Source organism: Acomys minous, assembly GCF_964271855.1.
Source record: "Acomys minous genome assembly, chromosome: 10".
NCBI classification, from domain to species: domain Eukaryota; kingdom Metazoa; phylum Chordata; class Mammalia; order Rodentia; family Muridae; genus Acomys; species Acomys minous.
In genome coordinates, this window is record NC_140491.1 from 5,284,543 (window position 1) to 5,308,278 (window position 23,736).

The 23,736-nt window shown below is 44.2% G+C and overlaps 1 protein-coding gene and 1 pseudogene across 12 annotated transcripts in view; both read right to left on the reverse strand.

Moving 5' to 3' along the window:
* Positions 1-23,736, reverse strand: part of LIMCH1 (LIM and calponin homology domains 1) — a 323,411-nt gene that overhangs the window by 156,732 nt on the left and 142,943 nt on the right. For all 11 annotated transcript variants that reach the window (XM_084799066.1, XM_084799063.1, XM_084799056.1 and 8 more), the window contains exon 3: positions 16,493-16,562. In XM_084799066.1, the coding sequence (XP_084655192.1) occupies positions 16,493-16,562 (70 nt within the window). The remainder of the gene's footprint in view (positions 1-16,492; positions 16,563-23,736) is intronic.
* LOC311606679 (transcription initiation factor TFIID subunit 9-like) lies at positions 1,837-3,433 on the reverse strand (annotated as a pseudogene). Its single transcript has one exon. The product of its transcript is annotated as a transcription initiation factor TFIID subunit 9-like (transcript).

A 23,736-nucleotide genomic window follows, 5' to 3' on the forward strand; every position in this document is an offset into this window, starting at 1 on the left:
CCCATTTATAAAGTAAGAGTGTTGTTAAACAGCTAGACCGCCCCTAGGCCTGCAACCATGAAAACAAATGCAGGGTTAAGAAATAATAAGCGTGCTATGATTTACTGGAAACAGACTGCACACCATCCACCACCTTCACCTTAAACATTTAATGTGTGTCAGCTTGCTTGGCCCCACAATGCTGAGGTGAGATGTATTAGCTCCATTCTAAAGACGAGGAAACCATCACACACGCCCCGTGAATCCCCATGAACATAAAAGATCATCGTATCCATTCAGTGTTTTGAATTTAAATGGCGGTGTTTAATCTCTGGGCTTGAAATTGAGATGACACCTGACAATGGAACCAGAGCTGGTGGGTGACTGATGTGTTTACAGTCTCTGCTGGTGTGACTCGGAGACACCAGTATTTATGGTGAGAGCCTGCTCATGCTACTGCAAAATCCATTTTCCACCTGTTGTTTTTTATTAAAACTCCATAAAAGGCATGAAATATTTCCTTGTGCAGATTCTAAAAACAGGGTCCTGAAATATGTGAGCAGAAATACTGTCTATGGATTTACTGTTTGGAATTTTCAGGTGCTATAAAACACAGTGTTTACAACCAACCCATCACTTATAAAAGTTTATTAGATTGATAGGCCAGCAGGCTCTCTGGTATCCTGCCGTTTACTGACACCAATATATCACACGGTAGGCTGGGTTTTAACATTTATTAATAACTTCTGTGTTTCCTGGACCATTTCACTGTTTCCTTGAATTGTGCCTCCTTTATTGCTACTGTCGTTTACTCTACATTTTAAATATAATTTTATTTCAGGAAGAGTTTTTAAACCTACAGAAAATTTTCAAAAATAAAAGTGTTTTATCACAAGAATGTGCATCCTAGGTATAACAGATAGGTACGAGTCTATAGAAAAATAAGATAAAATAGTTAGATAAGGTCTTCAAAAACCTCAGAGACACACAGAATATGTCATTTAAAGATGTTTTTATTATTTCAAAGATGCATTTACATGAGACAGGTTTATTCCTGGCAACACCCAGCTTACCTCAAAGAAGATGATGAGCATCAAAGAACCTCCTTATGGAGATGGCTTCAAATGTGGCAAACAAGCCACTAGGAAAAATGTCCTCATTTCTACCATAGACAGAATTCTGCCTAAAATAGGCAAGCTTGGATGCAGGCAGAGTCGACGGCTAAACTCTGCCAAGACAGGGTAAGCAAGTCCTCAATAGTTCCTGCCTCACAAATATGTCTGTCAGATATATTGGGCCAGAAGGCTGAAAATGATGCTCCAACATTATAGAGAGTTTTGGGTGACTGTTCAGGTAGCAAACTGTCTCTGTCATCTTCTCATTTGGGAAGCTGCTAACATGCAACCTCGGTATACTCAGATAATTAATTTTATTCCTTCTCAAGTCTCTGATGGAGTTGAAGAACAGATAGTTTAGTTCTACAATTAAGCTTAGTTGTTTAGGGGTTAAGATGTTTTTAGGTCTAGGTAGATGTTTTAAGTTGATAATAATGAGCTATGATATGGCCAAAACACTATGAATATAACATACATACATACACACACACACACATACACACACATATGTATATATATATATATATATTCCTGATTGTTTCATGATTTTTCCTGCTGTAGGTAGCTTATTGTATATATGTGTAATAATATAAATGTATATGTAAAATATAATTAATAAAAAAATTTTTTAAAAGATGCTGCATTTCATTACTTAGCATCATCTGTAACAGTTGGTGAAGAGACGCTGGTGGAGCACCGTGCACCAAACTCTGTGTTTTACTCATATTTCTCTCTCTTTTTCTTAATGTCTTTTTTTCAGCTCTTTGGTGCCATCCAAGGTAGCACATGACATTGTCAGCAAGTCCCCTTAGCTTCCTCAGGACTTACCATGTTTCTGAAAGTTGCCTTGTTTTTTGACCTTGGCGATTGTGAAGAGCACTGGCTGGGCGTCTTGTTGGGTGTTTTTCTACTTGACTTTGCTATTTTTTTTCCCTCATACTTAGCCACGTGAAGATGACCACTAAGGTTAAGTACTATTTTTACAACATTGTATCACTCACACTGCTTTTAGGTTTTTTTCAAATTGATAAATTACAATTTTATTTTTTATGCATAAAGGTTGATGAAAAAACCATTACTAGTTCTATTAAAACCGAACATTTCAATCAAAGAGCATAGTAAGTATACTTATTAGATACCATTTTCTGAAATATAGCTTTAAAGCAACTAACGTGCTCATTTAATGTCAGCACAATGGACTGAAGACCAAGTACACACATTACATGCATCAAAGCCAGATGACAAATTATCACAGTCGTCATCACCATCATCGTCTCATCATCATCATCTTCACGTTTTCTTTTCAACGCATTTGCTGACTCACTGGCTGTATTTTGTGAGACTAGGCTAGTAGTAATAAGAATGCTTTTGCACCCAGCCAATGGTGGATTAATGAGACCATTCTGAGCTGCTGATGTTGCAGGAATTGAAGGCTTGACAGCAGAGGACCGAGAGGCAGGCATCTGCCCCATGAACCGCCACCCTGAGGGACAGTGGAGTGCCTACTTTAGTGGAAACAGACACGGTCTGTGGAGTTGGTGTGCTAGTGTGGCAGTACTTGGTCTGCTAGAAACTGGACCCGCAGGTAACCGTGGACCTGCTACTCTCCCTGCAGGAGGAGGTGCCTTCTTTTGTAAAGACTTAAGCCCATAGTATGGAGCAGTTAAACAGTAACTATCACGTGCCAATCTAGGACCTGAATAAGGCTTGATCAATGGCAATGGGGTTTGGTTTCTTTGTCTTGAAATATCTAACAAAAAAATTTCTCAGGGGAGGATAAGTGAAAGACTTGGTCAGCTCGGCGCTGAATTGCCAATCGCACGACATCCGCATCAACAGTCGCTTTCTTTGCATGGCTTGAATAAATCTTAGCATCACCTAGAACTGTGGTCACATTTCAGAAGGCAAACCCCAACATCTGATTCATAACTCTTGGCTCATGTTCTGTAACCCACATCTCCTTCAGGATTTGTGCCATCATCTGCGCACCTTTCAACATGGTCTTAGGAGAAGTCATCTTGTCAGACTCCATGATAGCCGGTGATCAGACTTCCCGAGCTAAATCACCCACATTAACACACTTCCATCCTGACCTTGATGCAAGGTCTTTGCCCAGCTCGGGTTTTCCACACCTGCTGTACTGGTGAGCAGGACGTTCGGAAGCTTCACAGTCCTCCATCCCACACAGCCAAAGCCTCAGCTCACACCCCCAACACACTCTCCCCATACTGCGTTTATTTAAAAACTTTTGGTTTTGCTTTTTCACTCTATATGGGTGTGAAGGAGGCTGGCTGACTATGCTTTCCAGGCTGGTATTGAACTCCTGGCCTCCAGTGATCCTCCTGGCTCCACTCTTTGAGTGTGCCACTACGCCTATCATTAGTCATTAAAAAAAAAAAACAACTTTATATTTTGGTCCAACAGAAGCTTTGAGGTGAACAAAATGAAACTCTAGAAAAACAAGTTAAATGTCAAGGTCTTTACTCAGTTATTCTGCAGTCTACACTGCTGAGAGGACGGGTGGAAGAAATGTTTGCATCCATTTTCAGATGACTGTGGAAACAAGCTTCTAGCAGGAAGCCAACTGACTATCAGATAGGTGTCTAGCAATTCTTTTGAAACACTGGCCAAGACAAACTTCCTACAAAAACAGTCTCGGAGGCAGACGGACTGGAAGAACAGTGTTACTTCAGCCAAGTGTGGCCATGTTCGTGTGGTACCTTACCTTGTCGGACTGTAGAAACCCTCATGAACTCAAGGTGGGAAGCCCATGACAAAAATCAGCTCCATGGCAACTTGCGTAAGCTGCGACTATGCAAAACAGGTAAGACTCAGACCAAAATATGTGTCCCTGATTTTACATGTTTTTCTCCCAGATCCTAATTGAAGCTTTCATTCTCAAGGGGGAAGAGCAAGGAAGTGATGTAATGTCACAAGCTGCTGAGCTCTGCCCAGTGAAAGATAAGGGAAAACAACTGGGCTCTTTCTTCAAAGAAAGGTTTGGGTCATGTCCGTTCCCCCAGCACCACCACCCCACCCCACCCCCACAAGCCCTGAAACAGGAAAAGGAAAAAAAAAAAAACACAACAACCCTAAGGCAAAGGGTAAAAATGCTTACAGAACTTCCACATATAACTCCCACCTTTGCAGGGACACAAAATGACCACGGAAGCGAGTTTGGACAATAATCTACAGTTCACAATGAGGCTATTAGACTACAGCGAGTGACTCCAGTGGCTCGCAGCACATGTGCTTGGCTGGCTTAACCACTGTTATGGGGTAACCCGTACCTCCCCCATGGCCATATGTTGAAGTTCTAACCAACTCCTTGTAACTGAGAATGTGACTCTATTTGACTCTTAAGGGGTCATTAAGTTATAGGAGATCATCAGGGTGAACTCTAAGCCAAGCTGTGATGGCGTCCTCATAAAAAGTGAACAAACAAACAAAAAAATGCAGACAGAGACAGGCATGTAAAAATGCAAAAGACGGCAGCTAAGAAACCAGGACTTATCCCACCTTTGATCTTAGACATCTACAAGCCTATAGAATCGGGGGGGACAACACGTTTCTGTTGCTCAAGCTACCCAGTGTGTGGCACTTGTCATAGAAGCAGGGCAAACCAACACACGCGCCTTGCAGTAACAGTAAGGCTCAAGGGCTAGGAGACAGGCTCAGAGCGTGAGCCTGGTGGTGGGTGTGACCTAACAAGCTGTCAATCAATTAGACAAGGGACTTGCAAAGTCTCTATCTGTCATGAGTTCAAATCGAAGTCCAACAGTTAATGACTTCTCCTGTGGCTTGGAGTTCCTCTGTTCTCTCTTTTTTCCTTCAGTACCTAGCAAACACACCCAAAGATAAGACTACAACTGGGGGTGGGGCGGGGGGAGAGGATTCAAAGTTTGTGATTATAGGAAAAGAAATTTATTTATTTATTTATTTATTTTTGGCGCTTTGTTAACCATAAAGATTTAATGTCAGAATTTTTCATTCATTAACTGAGTCCAAATTTTATCATTTTCCCTTGAGTTCCAAGCTAACATGTCCTTTACTTTGCCAGACATCTGCATATGACCGTCTCTTAGAGGCAGCCAAGTCAGTTATGTCCAAAAAAAAAGAATTGGTCTTTGTTCTTGGATCTCATGTCTCATTTCCCGGACTCCCATGACCCCTACTAAAGGCACCAGCATCTTCCAAGTCGCTCAGGTCCAAGACATGGATGTCACCTTTCTAGCATTATTTATTGTGTTTTACTAAATCCAACACATATATATTTTTAACATCTGAAATAAAGTTGCATCTTTCCATCGCTGGTGCCTTAGCACCATGTCAGAACTGAACTGGCAGGTGGCTTTCATTAGCTGAGACTCTTAAGAACGGTATGTCTTATAAAATGACGGCTTATTGCACTTGGAGGCAAAGTCTGTCTTCTCATGTCCATGGCCCCTGGCCTGCATCTGGGCTTAGGTGTGTGTCAACACTCATTGGGAGTTCTTGCCTCCTGGTCAACTGATTTTATTCCTGGTGTCTTCCCATAACTGGTTTATCACACTGTTAGAGTTTAAATGTGCAACGTCTCCCCAGAGCTCATGTGATAAAGGCTTGGTACCCAGCACTGCAATATTAAGAAGTAGGACCCTGGGAGGTGACTGGGTCATAGCTATGGTACCTTACACATAAAGTCATAGCTGGATAGGCTATTAGGACATGAGGCCTACAGGTGGAGATAGGTCACTATAGATGTGCCATTGAAGGGTATGTTTTCTGCAGTCTCTTCTCTGCCTGTTTACTTCTTGTATGCCATTAGGGTAGGAGTCTCCTCTGACACAGACTTCTACTTCTGTAACACTCTGCAGCTTTAGACTGTAGCCTATGAAACTAAGAACCATAAAACAACAACAACCAAAGCCCATTTTCCCTGTAGATCTTCCATCCCTGGTATTTTGTCACAGTGATAGAAAGCTGGCTAGCCACACACAGCTACGCAGTCAGCTGCAACATGGAGGTCCTTTGCTTTCAATAGGTTTCAATGCATGGAAGAGAAGAGCAACTCCTTCTAGATGGTGTTTCTGACCTCAACGTGCTCTTTCTGGTTCACTTTCCAAAATACTGAGTTCTCTCAGAGACCCTGAGCTCCGGACACAGTCACATGGAGACTCTGGCCACGCCCAGACAGCAGCTAAGCTCTTCTGGCCACGCCCAGACAGAGGCTAAGCTCTTCTGGCTTGACCTTTTACCTTCCCAAGAAGACCAGCCTTTCCAGGTCTCCAACATGCTCTGTGGCCATGAGAGCCCTGGCCACACCTCACCTTCCCAAAGCAGGTCTTGATCTCAGTGACAATGAGCACACCTCCCTTGTTCACTCTTGCATATCACTAGACTTCACCGTCACTCTACAGCTTACCCAATGCTGTACTTGTTTCTTTGCCTCCTAGAAAGAGGCCCCCTAAAAGTTAAGGGTTATCTGAACTCTTAAGATAACCTCTGAAATGCCACTTCTGAGACTAAGGTATAAAAGACTGTAAACTCACTTGGAAGGTAAAAGAGAACAAACCATCCCCTTTTGGTGCAGTGTTTAAAAAACAAAACAAAACAAACAAACAAAATGAGGAAGCAAGTTGAATGTCATACAAGAGAGATTGTTCTAGGAAACTAATCTTTTTTTTTTTTTTAAGATTTATTGGTTACCTATATTTATTATTTATTTATTACTTACTGCACACATACCTACAGGCCAGAAGAGGGAACCAGATCTCATCATAGATGGTAGAAAGCCAGCATGTGGTTGCTGGGAATTGAACTCAGGATCTTTGGAAGAACAGCCAGTGCTCTTGACCTCTGAGCCATCTCTCCAGGCCCCAAAACTATAATCTTTAAAGGCTTATGACCCTAGCGACATGTTTTCAGATGAATGAGAGATTTACAGGTTAGTAGAAATGTTCCTCAACTTAAAATGGGGGTAAGCCCTGACAAACACACCGTAAGTTGAAAAAGCAATTAACACATCTACCCCACGGCACGTCATACCCAGGGACACAGCACACAGTAGTGTCACTCTCACGTATGTGTAGCTGACGGGGAGCTGTGGCTCCTGCCGCAGTCAGGACTTAGAAAGCCGGGCTGTCCATGCCCAGCCCCGGAGATGACCAAGCGGTGGATCCCACTGGATGACCATCACGTTCATGTGGCAGTGACGTCAAACAGTGTCAGCCAAGCCAGCTGCGGAACACACGTACAGTGGCTTCATCCCCTGTGACCAGCAGAGTCCAGCAGTTCCCAGGGACCACGCCTGGTATTCAAGCCCTTACAGAATCTCTTTCCCTGGAGTGTGGGGTGAACCTAGTGACTTGCTCTTAACTGCATGTTATAGTTAGTATAGCAGAAGTGATCAAAGGCCACTTCAGAGAGCAGGGTATAAAGAACTGGAATTTCCCGCCCTCCCCCCATCTCCCCCTGCCCCCTGCGCACCTCTCTCTCTCTCTCTCTCTCTCTCTCTCTCTCTCTCTCTCTCTCTCTCTCTCTCTCTCTCTCTCTCTCTCCATCCCCTCCCTCCTTGTAAGAGACTCTGAACTAGCCATTGCTCTAAGCCTTGCTCAGATTCCTAACCCATGGGAATCATGTGATAACCAACATTGTGGTTTTAAGCTACTAAATTGAGTAAACAATTTGTTATGCGGCAGTGGATAACTAATAAATTCTCCAAATAAGAAAACGAGAAGAAAGATGTTAAGTGCAGGATAAGTAAAAGGAACAAAGCTTCTTATCAAGTCTTCTTTCCAAAACTGAACACGGAGAGTAAATGTGTTCGTCTGATCTAAGCATGTTAGTGAGCAGATAAGAGTTGCACACACAGCACATGCTGGTGGACGCTGTTTGCTCTTATGTGTGTGTGGCTAACTGGGTGCTGTGGTTTCTGCCACTTTTAAGATTTAGAATGTATGTATGAACAACTCTTTCTTCCCCTGTGACTAGCAGAGTCTGATAGTTCCCTCTGCTTCCCTGGCCTTTAGGATGCTCCGTTAACTTGTCTGACTGGCTGTGGAGAAAGGCTGTTACCATTTAACACACCATGCCTGCATATTCATTATGTAGCCATCTCTCTTGGGTTGGTCCTAACTTAATTGTGGTCTGGCTCCTGAAGGATCATGGAGATAAATAAGGACTCTAACTTAGTCCAGGAAGAGCCTAAAAGCCTCTATTATCATAGGCTTGGATTCTATCCCATATGTATCTGATATGACTACAAAAGCATAGGAAATTATTAAGCCCAGGTGATCTGTGCTTTTACAAGCCAGTTGTGGAGACTGTTACAAGCGACACACAGCTAGGAATGACCTGGGAGACATCCAATCAACCACCTCTCTCCTCAGTTAATGTTCCATCATTCAACGTAACACAAGGCTGAACGTACCAAAAAAGCCTCACGCTTTTGACGATCCCCCCTCACCCCCGAGTCTACCCTTTTATGTATAACCCTAGTAAAATGCTAACAACCATCCCTACTGCTGCTTCGCCTTGGCACCAGCCTTGACAGCAGCACACTGAGCATTCCGTCTTGTGCACCATGTGGGAACACAAGCAAGGCTTCTCATACTGTGCCAGGGATGCGGATAAAAGAAGCTGTGTCATGAAATCCAGCTCTGGCTGAGATACTCCACAAGATCTATTCACTCCCCCCGGTGAAACACGTTTCCTTCGCAGAGAACATTTGGCTACCAGTTCTCCCTTGTCTCGCCTACAAAGAGCCCGGCCATCAGCGTTGCCCGGTCACCCCATGCAGTGCCCACCAAGAGCAAAGCAGGAGGAACAAGACTCCAGGATGGGGTTCCAAGGCTCCTCTCCTTCCCCCAGCTAGAGTAGGCATGCTAGGTCTCCATGCCCCGACGTCTTTTTGCTCCAGATCAGAATTCTCAGTTAGGATATCTGTGTCTAGCTAGGGCGATTGGCACTAGGAAAGGCTAGTGGTTGGCACTAGGAAAGGCTAGTGATTGGCACTAGGAAAGGCTAGTGATTGGCACTAGGAAAGGCTAGTGGTTGGCACTAGGAAAGGCTAGTGGTTGGCACTAGGAAAGGCTAGTGGTTGATTAGCCAGAGCAGAGGAAAGGGAAGAAAGACGCAAGGTGGAAACCAGTACAGCGGAGTCCGTGCAGTTCTAGTTGCTGGGTGGAAAGGCTTAGAGGGAACTGGTATATGTTAAATACATGTGTTCATGAGACAGATGTGTGTGTGTGTGTGTGTGTGTGTGTGTGTGTGTGTGTGTGTATACATACACACACACATGTGCACATGCCTGCATGGGAGTGTGCATGCATGTGCAAACAGGAAAAGATGTCATTTTAGAAAGCTTCATTGGATGCCGTAAGTGAAAACATTTTGAATTTTTGAAAAAAGTCTTCAGCAAAACTTTCTAACATTTTTTTAAAAACCTCACTTCATGTGAGTATTTGCCTGTACGTATGTGCACCATGTACAAGCCCAGTGTCTGTGGAGGCCAGATCCCCTGGAACAGGCAGTTGTAAACCACTATGTGAATGCTGGGAGCTAAATCAGGATTCTCTACAAGAGCAGCAAGTGCTCTTAACCCCGAGCCAGCTCTGCAGCCCCCAGCAAAGAGTTTTTAGTGCTTTCTTCTTCTTATGGGTTGTCAGATGATGCTTCACTGACTATAATTCCAACAGCGTGGCCACAGGGAGCTTGATTTTAATAGGGCTGACAGGGACATTTCCTTTAGGGTCCATAATCCCCTGCCTTGAATTCACTCAGTGAACACATCTGAGAGGAGTAGGGGATGGCGTTCTAAAGCCACGTGAGGTCTCCTTGGCGGTCAAGGCTTTTAAACAGATGTCTGGAACCACTTACATGATGGGACCTGGGAGAAATAGTGTGCCGAGGTGGAGAAGCACGGTGCCCGAAGCTGGGTTACCTTGGCTCTAAATTCTAACCCTGCCTCTTAGTAACTGGAGAGTACAAGTAAATAAGATGAGCGAACTGTGGTTTCCTGAGATCCAGCCAGGGTCCAGCAATGACGACATGTCAGTGTGAGCGCAAAGATTAGGAAGCCAGCCCAGGACTGTGTAGCTACACCCCACTGTTTCTCACTGCCTACTTTGCCCCCCCCCCCTTGAGGTCTGAAATAAATGAATTTAATTGGAATAGAGATAGAAGCAGAGAACAGAATTTTTGGTGAGCTTGCTCTGAACTAGCCTGTAAGGTAAACTGTTGGAGGAGGTTGAAAAGCTCTAGAAAATTTGAGAGAAGTGATAGGCTCCCTACCTTAAACACAAGGCTTTCATAAGGCCAGGCTGTGGTACATGAGAGCTCACCTCTAACTCGACTCTGTGAGAGACCTCTCTTTGGCTGGTGGACACATCAAGAGTTAGGGCAGAAATTTACTATCTTGTCCTCTTTCTAAAAATGATGTTTGCATAAGGCTTTGCACCACTGTTTTCAACAGTTTCACAAACCTACCTTTTGTCTAAAACGATGTGTTTAATCTTCTTACAGCCTGGAAATCTCTTCAGCCCTTCCATCACTCCCCCCTTCTACCCCCACCCCCCCGTCCTGCTCTGACCTCCCTCGAACCACTCTGCAGATGCCCTTCTGAAAGTTTCCGAAGTCCACAGAGTTTCTGGAAACTTACATTTCAGAGTCCAGGAAGCTCGGCTCTAACCATATTTGAAATAGTATCTTTGGCTAGAGGAAAAACAGATCCTTTGTGCAAATTTAAAAAAAAATTCTGAGTAGGTTTAAAGGTGACTAGATGGTAGGGCAGTCGTTGCATTTCCTCTTGCTCAGAGAATTAAAATAACCTGTCAATCATCTTCAGCTGGGGACACCTGGGTAGGTAACAAAACAGTGGCTTCTACACTTCATCTAATCTAGGGCAAATAAGTAGCCCCTTACATGCCTTCATGTCCTCAGCTATGAAACAGCTGTAACTACAAGGCCTTTCCATCTGTGAGCATTCCCTCCTCAGCTCAGCTTTACCTTCCTGGTCTCAGATGCAGAGGCAAAGGAATCCTTTAAGATGGCTCTAAGGAGGCACAGGGGTTGAGCGGCACTGCTCTCCCAGGACTATCTATTCCTAGTGACACTTCTATCATGCACGTGTGAATAGCTGTCAAAATTTAAATCATGGTGACTGCCAGACGAAGCTGCACATTCCCATGGTAAGCAAGGTTTGGGGGTGAAATGACCCTCAATGCTCTCACTAACGACCACTGATTCGAACTTCAGGATGTGACTTAGTTGTGCAAAACTAACAAGCTGGCCGACTTTGAAAGGGACACTTAAAAAAAAAATCTTGGTACGCCAAGGCATGAATTTGAGGTCTTTCTCTCTGGCAGCAGCAAGAAGTTTTACTAACACCTAAAGGAGAATGCGAGCATCTGCAGGCAGTCGGCTCGCGGCTTCAGATGTCAAGGGTCGTTACAGAGGGAGGCCAGACAGGGAGCCAGGGTCTGTGGGGTTCTTGCCAGGAAACGGGTTTTCAACTACTTTGTTTTTAACACCTTTGCCCATGAATTCTCTGTAACCACAGCACAGGAGGTAAAATACACCTATTCAGGCCTCTGTGAATCTGCATGTGTTTGTAATTCTGGATTGGTATGTGAAAATACACTTTGCTATTTATCTTCAGCTTGCACAGCTGGGCCATCTTACTGGATTGATTTCTCAACACCAAACGATTAGGAGACACATACATGGACACACAGACACACGTGACACACACACACTGTATACAAGCACACAGAGTTAGGCACACATACATTCACATATATAATATACACAGACACAGTCTCTCTTCTCTCTCTCCCCCTCCCTCTCCTCCCTCCCTCCCCCCCCTCTCCCCCCCCCCATCTCCCTCTCCCTCTCCTCCATCCCTGCTCAGCATAGAAAACCCTTCAGCCATACTTCTTAAGAAGCCTGAGCCGTCATGATGAATAGTTGGTCGTGCTCTGCCAACTCCCTGGCACAAGCATGCCAACCCGGAAGTCTTCAGGCATACTTGAAGCACTTCCTGCATTTTCATTAGTATCATGAACATGACAGGGAAAGACGGTGCAGAGTGTCCTCCATCTTGTATTGTTACTGAGGCCATTTCAGGTTTAGCTAGAATTTGATCTCCATGATTGAGAATTCCATGGAAAACTACCCAATTCTATTCTAGGACCCTGAAGCCAAGATGCCCCAGCTAACTTAGCGTCTGTTAAAATGCCTGCTTGTGCAGACCTCCCCCTCCAGCTAACTGCTTATCTTAGTTTCTGTTAAACTGCTTGCCTGCACAAAACTCCTTCTGCAGCTGCTGAGCAAAATAGCAGGATGTGGTTTTTGCTTTTAGAAAACCCCTATTCTGAACACATGGGTCCTGAATGCCTGAGTGTAGTCACAGTCAGCTAGAATAAAGATTTACAATTGGCTATAACTGTTTCTGAATGGCCATCTCTGGTGGGCTCCCCAAAACAATGAATATGAAGAAGAAGGAAATATTTTAAAAAACATGTTTAATCCAAGGGCGGCAACCTAGAATGTGTTGCTTATTGGGAGTCTCCTCCTACAAAACGGAATTTTCTTTGCATCTCCATCTTTGTGCCAATATGGACATCTGCAAACCTACCCAAACAGTTACAATGCTACTGTAATATCTGTATGTCTGTCTAGTGACACTGACAGTGTTGAAGAGCACAGCCCTGCTACTCCAACGTGTGCCTGCATTTGAATTTGTCTCTTTTGAGTAGTGATTTCTAATGTAAAACTATGACAATTGATGCCGTGGGGGGTGGTTTGAATAAGGATGGCCCCCATAGACTCGTGCGTGTGTGTGTGTGTGTGTGTGTGTGTGTGTGTGTGTGTGTGTGTGTGTGTGTGTGTATGTGAATGTTTGGTCATAGGCAATGGCATTATTAGGAGCTGTGGCCTTGTTGGAGGAAGTGTGTCATCATAGGAGTGGGCTTTGAGGTCTCATATGTTCAAGTTCTACCCAGTGAGGAACAGTCTCTTTCTGCTGCCTGCAGATCAAAACATAGACCTCTCAGCTTCCTCTCCAGCACCGTGTCTGCCTGCACGCTGCCATGCCTCCTGCCATGATGACAGTGGACTAAACCTTTGAACTGTAAGCCAGCCCCAATCAATGTTTTCCTTTATATGAGATGCCTTAGTCATGGTGTCTCTTCACAACAATGAGGCCCTAACTAAGACATCATTATTAGTATGTTTGATCACAGCTAATTAACAGTTAAAGCCACACTGTCTTGTCATAAACAATAACCATTTAGAGGTCTTCCATTTCAAACTGTTACCAACATCTTACTCTCCAGAGCGTATTTAAACAAGGCTGGTGTTTATCTCTTATACGTTAACCCATTTTCTCCTATGTCAGGGGGTGCTATCCACAATCTATATGGAAAGATATTAATAGGCTGCACACACTTCAGGATTCACACAAGCAGTTTTATGTTAGATCTTGATAAATAAGTAGGGTTTTGTCAAAAAGAGTAAAAGGACCAGATCATGTGCCCAAGAAGTATATTGCGAAATGACATCCTGTCTGGGAGTGAACAGTGCCTGAGGAATATGAAGCTGATGAGAGTTATCCAGGCCAGGGAGCTTGCTCTAGGGCATGGCCAAGGTGGTGCAGACAGGCAGGCAGATAGGCTGGGCAAAGGTGCCAAACTGCTTCCCAGCGTAGCTACGGTGCCTGCAAGTGCCACAGAAGGCCACGGGGTTCCAGGTGGGAGGGGCTGGCCTCTGAACTCTGATTAGAATATTGTTACAGTTAAGGGGCCCAGAGTGTTTTCAGACACAGGCCTCCTAGACCAATGGAAGACACTCGGGTGGAGCTGTCCAACAGATGGATGAACAGCCAGGTGGAGCTGTGCAACAGACGGATGAACAGCCAGGTAGAACTGTCCTAGACAGATGTCCAGGCTCGGTGAAGAAGAGAGCACTTGGTGAGGAATGTTTGCTTGGTCAATGCTGCACAGACCTGAGGTCAGGAAGACAGTGGAGCCTATGGGTACAGAAAGAAGGGAGCCTGCGGGTACAAGGAGAGGACTCTGTGGATGTAGCAATGTGCTGGGTAAAGAGGAAGCTGCACTTCTTTTTCCTGTTAGGACCTCAATTCTAGTCAAGCATTTGGAAGTGTTATTCTGAAGGTAACTGGAAGGAAGGATTTGGCCACATTTATAGACTAGAAGACCATCAGCCAGTGAGGCAGTAAGTGTGCTTAGGGAAGCATTGTCTAAATGTTAAGTAACCAAAGGGTAATTTACTTAATACTTAACATTAAAATATTAAATATGATAAGAAGATAATAATTTAGTAAAAGATACGTAAATGACAAAGAATGAAAACAAGCAGGGAAATGTCAGCTAGAAAAGATCCCCAAAACATGAAAAAAAAAAAAAAGAGAGAGAGAGAGAGGAGAAATAGAAATCAAATACATGAGCAGGAGAGCAGCTCAAGCCGCTCCGCTCACCTCAAATCACCTGGCATGTGACGAAGGGCATTTCATCTACGGTAAATAATATCAAAGAAGGGCTTAGGGGATGGGCCAGAGGGTCCAGTGTTTGCTCTAAGGCATCAGCATCTGAATTCAAATCCACAGCACTCGCATAAAAAGCCAAGCATGCCTGCACATGCCTGTAAACACCAGAGCACTCCAAGGTCAGTGAGGCACCCTGCTTCAAAGCAACAACACAAAGAATGAAAAAAAAAAAAAAAGACACCCAACGTCTACTCTGGCCTCTTTATGTGAACATGCACCACACAGCATACACTACATATACCATTACCCCGAAGGAAGGAATATCAAAATAAGGGCATGTATTCAGACCTGCAATTTTACTAAAACTAGTCATGAGGCACATTTGAAACTAAGGTTTCCAGCCCCCTTAGCACCGCATGCAGCTCGTGAGCATTTTCTGGGGCCTCCACCCTGGGCTTCATCTTGTTCCTGGGACACTAGACCCCAGGGCTTCCAGATCAGCAAGGTCCGAGGCTGCCACAGGCTCAAGGCCAAACAGATGTGCATCACTCATGAGGACCATAGCTTCAACATCTGGAAGAGATGGCTTTAATAAAAAGTTCTAAAATAATGGATGTATGTACATACTAACATGTGTGATATATCAATAATACCCATGTATTATTTGCTTCATAGACTTATTTAAGACCACTCTTCCTAAGTTTATCTATCTACCTCCCCCCCCCCCCCCCGTTTATTAGCTTAATGGGCTACATGGTTTTTGACAAACAATATTAGATGTAATTTTAATGATCAATCTGCAACTCTCTACCAACCAATATAGGGGAAAAATCATCCACAGAAATAGCAATCCTTAATGAAAGAATCCAGTTCGCCCAACTTGTTGATACGATGCCTTCCCACCAGGACCCCCAGTCTTCAAGCCCAATGGCTTCATGTCACATCTAATTTTAGCCAGTCATCTTGATATGACTAAGGAACTTTAGAACAATCAGCAAGGCCTATGCAGGAGCCAGCCTAAATTCTTAACATTTTTCTCATTGTTTTCCTGCAAAAACACAGGCAGAGAGGGCGATAACCAAGGAAACAGCCAGCAAATCATTGTCCAGCCACACACACACGTGTGTGTGTGTGTGTGTGTGTGTGTGTGTGTGTGTGTGTGTGCATGTGCGCATGCATGTCCTTCAAGAATAAAGATTTGATCATTTTCCTGTTCTACATTTTTACTTTTTCTACTAAAAGATAGCATAATTAAATAGCTATTATTAGTTGCCAAGAATTAAAAAAAAACCCAAAACATCACTACATGAAAAAAAAATCTACTGTTTGATCTGATGTAAACACATGAGTGCTACAAGGACTGGGGCCATTCTTACACGATTCACCAGGGATGCTGGACAGCCTTGATGCTCCCCGCCTTGGTGCTCCCCAAGTCTAGAGAGGAGCTGGTTTACAACTAGCCAACATTGGAACATTTAAACCAACACAGAGTTTTACCACTGAAAGAGGCAACTTCTTATGAAAGTGATGTTTTCTCTTAGGAATGATTTTCCTCCCTCCCTCCACCGAAGGGCAATGCAGTGAAGCACTGAAAAGTGGAGCTGTAATTAAAACCACATTCCCTTCCTGGGGTCAACTGAATTATCAGCCTCTCACTCCAAAACAAATTTACCTCTTTAAGGCCTGGAGGACTTTATCACTCTTGGGGAAAATACAAACAATGATTAAGATGCCATTCGGACATGGCTGGAATTTTTCACGTTCAAGGAACCTCCTAGTTAAGTGCAATCAGGGCAGCCTCATTCAAGCAGAATACATATTGTCAGAAAGAACTGTGACAAATGGCATGGCTGTGACCCTTAGGTTAGAGTAAAAGAATATTGGAAAATAAATCTCACTTGTGGATACTCACCAATCCTGCAATGGGGGTAGGCAATCTATTGATCTTTTTAACAAGTCCTGGCTTTATAGCATTCAGCAACCTGTCATGAAAAAGGCAGAATGTCAAGTGAGACATAAAGCAAGATGGATCACACAAGTCACCTGTATCCGCGGCTGTGACTGAATTCCTGAAGAGGGAAAATTAGTGCACGTAAAGCTCGCTGTAAATCCCAAACATCTATCAACCTCTGTTCATGTGAGTAACCAGCTTGGCCAACATCAAGTTTGTGGATGGCAGGTGGAGTCTTAGAGTTTGGAAACAGGAGGAGAGGAGAAAGGGGAACCACTGAGGGGCCTCATGGGAATGAACCCAGATGCCAGGTGGCCTGGAGGTTAGGAGGAAACAGTCTAGAATCAACCATGGTTGCAACCCAGGGCAGGGAAGGCATGCTGCCAGCTCTCCTGGCTAAATCAAGGCCCTCTCCCAGGATGGACTAGGTTCGCAGACCAACATGGATCGTCACAAATGATTTGCCAAGACAAATTCTATCTCCAGACCCCTATTTGTGCTTTGAGGAGAGTGGCTTGTTAAATGTGGTTGAGCCTCATTTAAAAGTGGAAGAGTGTATTTTGTAAGAGGTTAACCAATCACATCCTGAAGATCAGAAACAAGGCCGACCACGATTCCCTAGGCACCCCCCCCCAAAAAAATTACTTGAGCAGAAGATTTTTCAGGGCAAGCTTAAACACATGTAAAAATGGAAATATAATGCAAGAACAACTGAGCTGCGGTCAGCAGGAAATATAAACTGAGAGAAGAGAACAGTAAGAACGGCAAGCGAGCTGTGAGATGGAAATACGCTGAGCATCATGGGAAAGGTAGAGCGCAGTGTTTGCAAAGTAGATTCCCATTCGTAAAGGAATGGTAGAATTAAGAGATCGTAGAATAGATGTACTTACTTAAGAATCAAACAGCTAGATGATTTACCTCAGAATACTATATAAAGAGAAATTACAAGTTATCACAATCAAGAATCAACAAGCTACATACCTACTGGCCAAGGATGTTCAATACCTGCAGCCAAACCCATGTGTGTTTATGAATCACCTGCAGCTCCTCCTGTCCCACAGCCACAGCCCTCAGCAGTCACAGGGAGAACGTGGCCTACAAACTGGGTGTTTGCCCTCTCCAGCCCTTTGTGGAAAAGGTTTGCTGTCTTCTGTTCTACTTCTTGCTGCCCAAGATCATAGTAAACACTTGAGGCCTCACCACCCTCGAGAGCTTCTACAGGCCATGGACAGAGGAGTCTTCCAAACAGTTTTGATGCCGCTCTACACAGATGGGGAGAGCCTATGGCAGTGTAACAGGACACTCAGCTTTGTTACCAAAGAGAGCTCAACTGGCGGGCCTCAGTATATTTCTTTTTTAAAAATATATTTTATTAATTTATTCATATTACATCTCAATTATTATCCTATCCCTTGTATCTTCCCATTCCTCCCTCCCTCCCGCTTTCCCCTCACTCCCCTCCCCTATGACTGTGACTGAGGGGGACCTCCTCCCCCTGTATATGCTCATAGGGTATCAAGTTTCTTCTTGGTAACCTGCTGTCCTTCCTGAGTGCCACCAGGCCTCCCCATCCAGGGGGCGTGGTCAAATATGGGGCACCAGAGTTCGTGTGCAAGTCAGATCCGACTAATCCCACTCAGGACTTTAGCATGTAATGGTCAGAGTGGGCAGGTGACAGACACACAGTTCTCTGAGGAAATAACGACAAGAGAAAAGACTGCACACGTTCTATGGAGATGTGCCTTTCCTGTAGTTAGTCAGCCTAACTATGATTGGCTGGATTCGTGGACGAAGAGCCTATGAATTCAGAGGTCTAACTGTCTGTCCTGGTGGCTGGGCCATCGACCCTGGAGAACATGTCTTACCAATGCACATGGAAGCTATATCCTTCTTAATAAACACAGAGGAGACTGGAGAGCGGGCAAGGTGCTTGGGGAGCATTTGTTCCAAGGACTCCCTGATTACAACACCCAGCTGGGTCCTTTCCTAGTGGTGTTACTAGTGAAAGTCGGTTAATGTCACTTTTATCAGCTGTAATTCAGAGATATAATGACACTGGTAGTGTAGGTATCAGTGTGGTGTTACTAGTGAAAGTCGGTTAATGTCACTTTTATCAGCTGTAATTCAGAGATATAATGACACTGGTAGTGTAGGTATCAGTGTGGCCTTAAAGAGATGAAAGTGTGGGGAGCTAGCACAGAGCCCAGGGCATGCATTCTCAGAAAATACTTCTCTGTGTTTTGTGTAAGTTTTTAACCTACTGTGAATGGACTGAGAGCATTTTACACATACCATTTGCCTAAATGATTTTAGTGGTTACAAAACAAATGAAATAGCCTTGCTGTTAGGTTTTATGTCATATTGCTGGCTAAAGAAAGTAGAAAAAAAAACCCACCTCTCCTCTATAATGTACTGGTTAAAATTTCTTCTCAAAAGGCATCCTTTGTCTTCAGTGTCTAAGGGATTCATTAATATTTGTAGTAGTGATGGCTGCACTCACTTCCCCATCCCACGACAATGTCAAAAAGTAAAGGAGTAAAGCAAACTATGATGGTCAACTTTAATGAACAAAGGTCCAGCCTCTCTCAAAATGTTTCACTAGAAACCACAGGACAGAACAACATTGCTCTCTCTTCCACACGTAGGATGTTTTCAAGATTGTACAGCTGTGTTTTTCCATGTAAACAGTCTCCCAGTTCCGTACAGAATTTACAGTACACAACAGCAAAAGATAACATCGAATTCACATTGTAGAGATGCCCAGCACCTGGGCTTTATCTTGTATTTTGCCTTAAACGGATGACATTTTTCTGTGTATCAGGAAACAAATGAGACATGCAACAACAGCCATGGGGAAGAAGAGTCATGTAAAGTTTTACTTTAAACTGCACTTGCCCTCCTATGGAAACTCAACAGCCATTAAATGATGACCATGGGCATGTTTTATAATATTTATGCATCTTCTGAGGTGTCTGTAATTACCCAAAAGCCCTGTCCAAGACTGAGGCCACATGTATATTCTACCATGTCTGTAAGATGAAAAGCAAAGTCCCAGTTCAGATGTGACCTCATCCCAAGAGACACAGTTGGTAACATGGCCATGACTGCCTTCATCCTTTGGGATGGTTATTTATGCCACAGTTTGGTGTTTTGGAAAGACCAGCTTCAAAGCACAGCAAAGAACAGTGTTGACATGGGTGATGGAGCCAGTCATGGTGACACATGCCTTTAAGCCCAGCACTGGGACTGAGTAAGTATACATTGGGGTAACATCTGTAAGAATGAACAGAACTGGAAGCAGCCTCTGTTGCAGGGATGATAAATGGAAGACACGCCACATCCTAGCTCTGCCTATGGGTGGCCCATGACATTATGGGCAGGTCTATGTCATTATGGGCAGATCTATGACATCATGGGCAAATCTACGTTATTTTGGGAAGGTCTATGACATCATGGGCAGGTCTATGACATCATGGGCAGGTCTATGACATCATGGGCAGGCCTATATCATCATGGGCAGGTCTATGACATCATGGGCACGTCCATGTCATCATGGGCAGATCCATGACACCATGGGCATGTCCATGACATCATGAGCATGTCCATGGCATCATAAGCAGGTCCATGACATCATGAGAAGGTCCATGACATCATGGATAGGAATTCCAGGCACGGCAGAAAGCCTTCTCCCTGGGCAGTGCTATGCCAGTGCCCCACCTATAGGTTTTGCCTTCCAAAGCTTTTAGCTAAATGGCCTTGGAGGAGTCTGCTCTCTCTCCTTCTGCTAACAAATCACTTTTGTATTATTAAAGATGTTTCTCGGCTGGGCATGGTGGTACCACTGGTAATGCCAACACCTGGAAGGCTGAGGCAGGAAGACTGAGTCCCAGGCTGGCCTGGTCTATAAACTGAAACCCTGTCTCAATTTTTTTCTTTTCTTTCCTTCCTTCCTTCCTTCCTTCCTTTTTTCTTTCTTTCTTGGAAATTGGTATAATTTTATACACCCAAAAAAAGAAAAAAGAAAGAAAGCATTGCATCATCCCATATCTTCTCGGCTAAGTATATCCATATATTATAAAGTCAGAAACACAAAAAAATAAATGAGGATAAAAAGACTGACTAAAGGAACTGCTTTCTTATATGTACTTATCCAACAATTCTTTGCCAAGTGTTTACTGTGCATGCTGTTCTAGGAGTGCCACAAATGAGGGAAGAAAAGGCTTTCTTCTTTGGAATTAATAACTGTGGTACAGATGAGTGAGTGGGGCAGTGAGAGGAGGAGAAACTGAGCAAGGCAACAAACAGGACCTTCAGATGATCATAAGCAAGCGTTACAAGAGCAGCCTGGTCATGTCACATGGCTGATGCTTTTCCTGATGGTCAGAAGCTCCTGGGAGGTACAGCCACCAGGAGAGATGCAGACAAGGGTTCCAACAGATGGAGCAGCTAGTGGACAGGCCGTGATGGAAGGAAGAGAGGACAGTCGGTACAGGTAGGGGGGCCTCAGAAGCCCAGGACAGCTGAGCACAGTGAGTCAGAGTGAGTCAGATCCACCACAAAGGACCAAAGGCGAAGACCCAGATCCAGGTGACGTACCAAGATGGGTTTTTTTGTTTTTAATTCAACAGGAAGCACTTTAAAACTGAGACTGAAGTGACCTGCTTTATATTTTTTAAAAGCATTTGTGAATACGTATAAAAATAATTCTACACCCATACATACAGAGTGATATGTATTATAGAAATCAGAAAAAAATTTTTAAACATACAGCCAACTTATAGGACCCAGAGTTAAGAGCACAGGGTGACAATGGCCTCGGCAGTCGACAGGCAAACCCCACACTCATTGGCTATGAGTCACTGGGGAGCCACATGACAAGGGTTATACTTTCCCATGGTAATAAAACGGGCACAGAAAAGCCCTCGCCTCCATCTGGGATGACCCCAAGCTTCCAGCTAATGCTCACTATGAGGCTGTGATAAATGCACCTCGCCTGCTTCTTTCTTTACTTAGTAACTGAGCAAGTCCCTCCATAGTAGGTGAGGCCAACTTGTTCAATTTCAATTTCCCATTAGCCAGCTGCCGAAACCTAAAATGAGTTTCACTTATTTCCTCTCATCAGCCACCTTTGAATAAAAAAAAAAAATTTTTTTTTTCAGAGAGACGAGCCGTCTAAACAGATATATGCTGCCTGCCTTGTGGTATATGTCTGCTGAGAAACTGTGAGTAAAAAAAGCTATCATCTTGGACCATCCTCAGTTTTGAAAAAAAAAAAAAGATCAACAGCATCGGAGGTAAGTAAAAAAGAAATGTGTTTTTTAACTCAAAATCGTGAACCCTAAATGCATATTCTAAAGCCGATACACTGTGCTGGCTAGTTTTATGTCATTGTGGTACAAGCTAGAGCAACGAGAGGAGGAAAGCTCAACTAAGAAAAATACCACGGATGATCAGGCTGTAAGCGAGCTTGTAGGACATTTTCTTAACTAGTGACTAACATGGGAGAGCCCAGCCATTGTGGGTGACGTCACCCCTGAGGTGGTGGTCCTGTGCGCCTTAAGAAAGCAGGCTGAGCAAGGCACAAGGAGCAAGCCAGTAAGCAGCACCCATGCACGGCGTCTGCCTCAGCTGCTGCCTCTAGGTTCCTGCCGGGTTTGAGTTCCTGCTCTGAGGTCGCCGATGATGAACTATGATCTATAGGAGAAAGTGCAACGAGACTTCACTCCACATCTTGCTTTTGGTCATGGTAGTTCCTCACAGCAACAGAAGCCCTAAATCGGACGCGTGTTGTGGCCCATATGTCAAGGCCGTTCTACTATTTGTTTATATACTCAACAAGTGTCTGTTGAGCAGGCACGATGCTGGCTCTGAAGCCAGGTGTGGGACTCAAGGGGCATGAGGGAAGACCCTGATCTCCGCCTCACAGTGCATGCCACAGGAAGTCAAGGACTGTGCTCATATAAGGCTTCCTGTCATACCACCTATGCACAGGCACCATGCGTCAAAAACACATGTGGCGTGTAGTCCAGTAAATACAATCATAAAGAGTAGCAAACTATTGGACTCCCGAAAAGAATATTGATCCAGGAATGACACCAGTGATCTGACTCAACCACGGACTGTTGCTAATAACCTCCTGCCTCCCCACGTGCAGTGTGTGGTGGCCTCCCAGCCATGGCTTAAGCACTATTTGAGTTTATAAGTACAAAGTGAAGGTATCCTTTTTTAAAACCTACCACAAAACAAACCAAAAGCTTGTCTCCAATCCTTGGCCTTGGAGAAAGAACCTCTGTTTCCTCTCAGATGTTACACAAGAGCTCTGGAAAGGGGCACAGAACTACGGAGTGCTGCAGATTCTGCCCAGACATGGCTGCCTAGCCCCACCAGAAAGATTGCTATTGGGATTGAGAATTTTAGAAGGCTTGAACTTTACAGCCGTTCACTTCAGAAATCCGGTCTTTGTGATTCTCCAGAGTTCAAGAAAGGGCAGCTACAGACCTCACACACCAGGATGGGAAGGACATGCCTCATTTCAAGGGAAGTCACTTCGTCCCTCACAACAATAGACTACATCATCGTCTCATTAGCGTGGTTTGTACAGCTGCAGTGGGGAACGGTGATGACGAAATGGCCCATTTTTGTGTCCCCTCTCATTTGGCTCAAGCGTGTTTTCCTACATGGTTTGCTTGATGGTTTTCTGGGTTTGGCTGTGAACCCTGAATGAAGGCGCTTCCATCTAACCCACCACGGCATCTGGTTTCAAACCCAGGCACGTACTCGATGCAACCTTGACCATAAACCCATTACAGATGTCACTTAAGGTTTTCTTCTCAGAGTTGCCTTGGCAGTACCAGAAACATTAACAAGCTCTTGAGATTTGGGGGAAAAAATATGACTAAAATAGAAGGGAAATCAAAACCTGAACCAAGGAGGAACTTCATGTGAACGGAATACTGTAGGAATACAAGTTGCATCAGTCACATTTACCAGATGGTTTGAGGGGGCCGTGTTTTGTCCAGAATGGGTGACAGGTGGGGCCACACTTAATCCACCCTCCTTGGGCACACGCAAGAATATCACAGGAGCTTTTGAAAGAAGGTCTCTTGTTGGCTGACAAGCCAGGAAGTTGATCCTGGGCCCATAAAGTTGAGGTGACCGACACTCTTATTCTGACAGAACTCCATGTTAGTCTGTTCACTGATTCT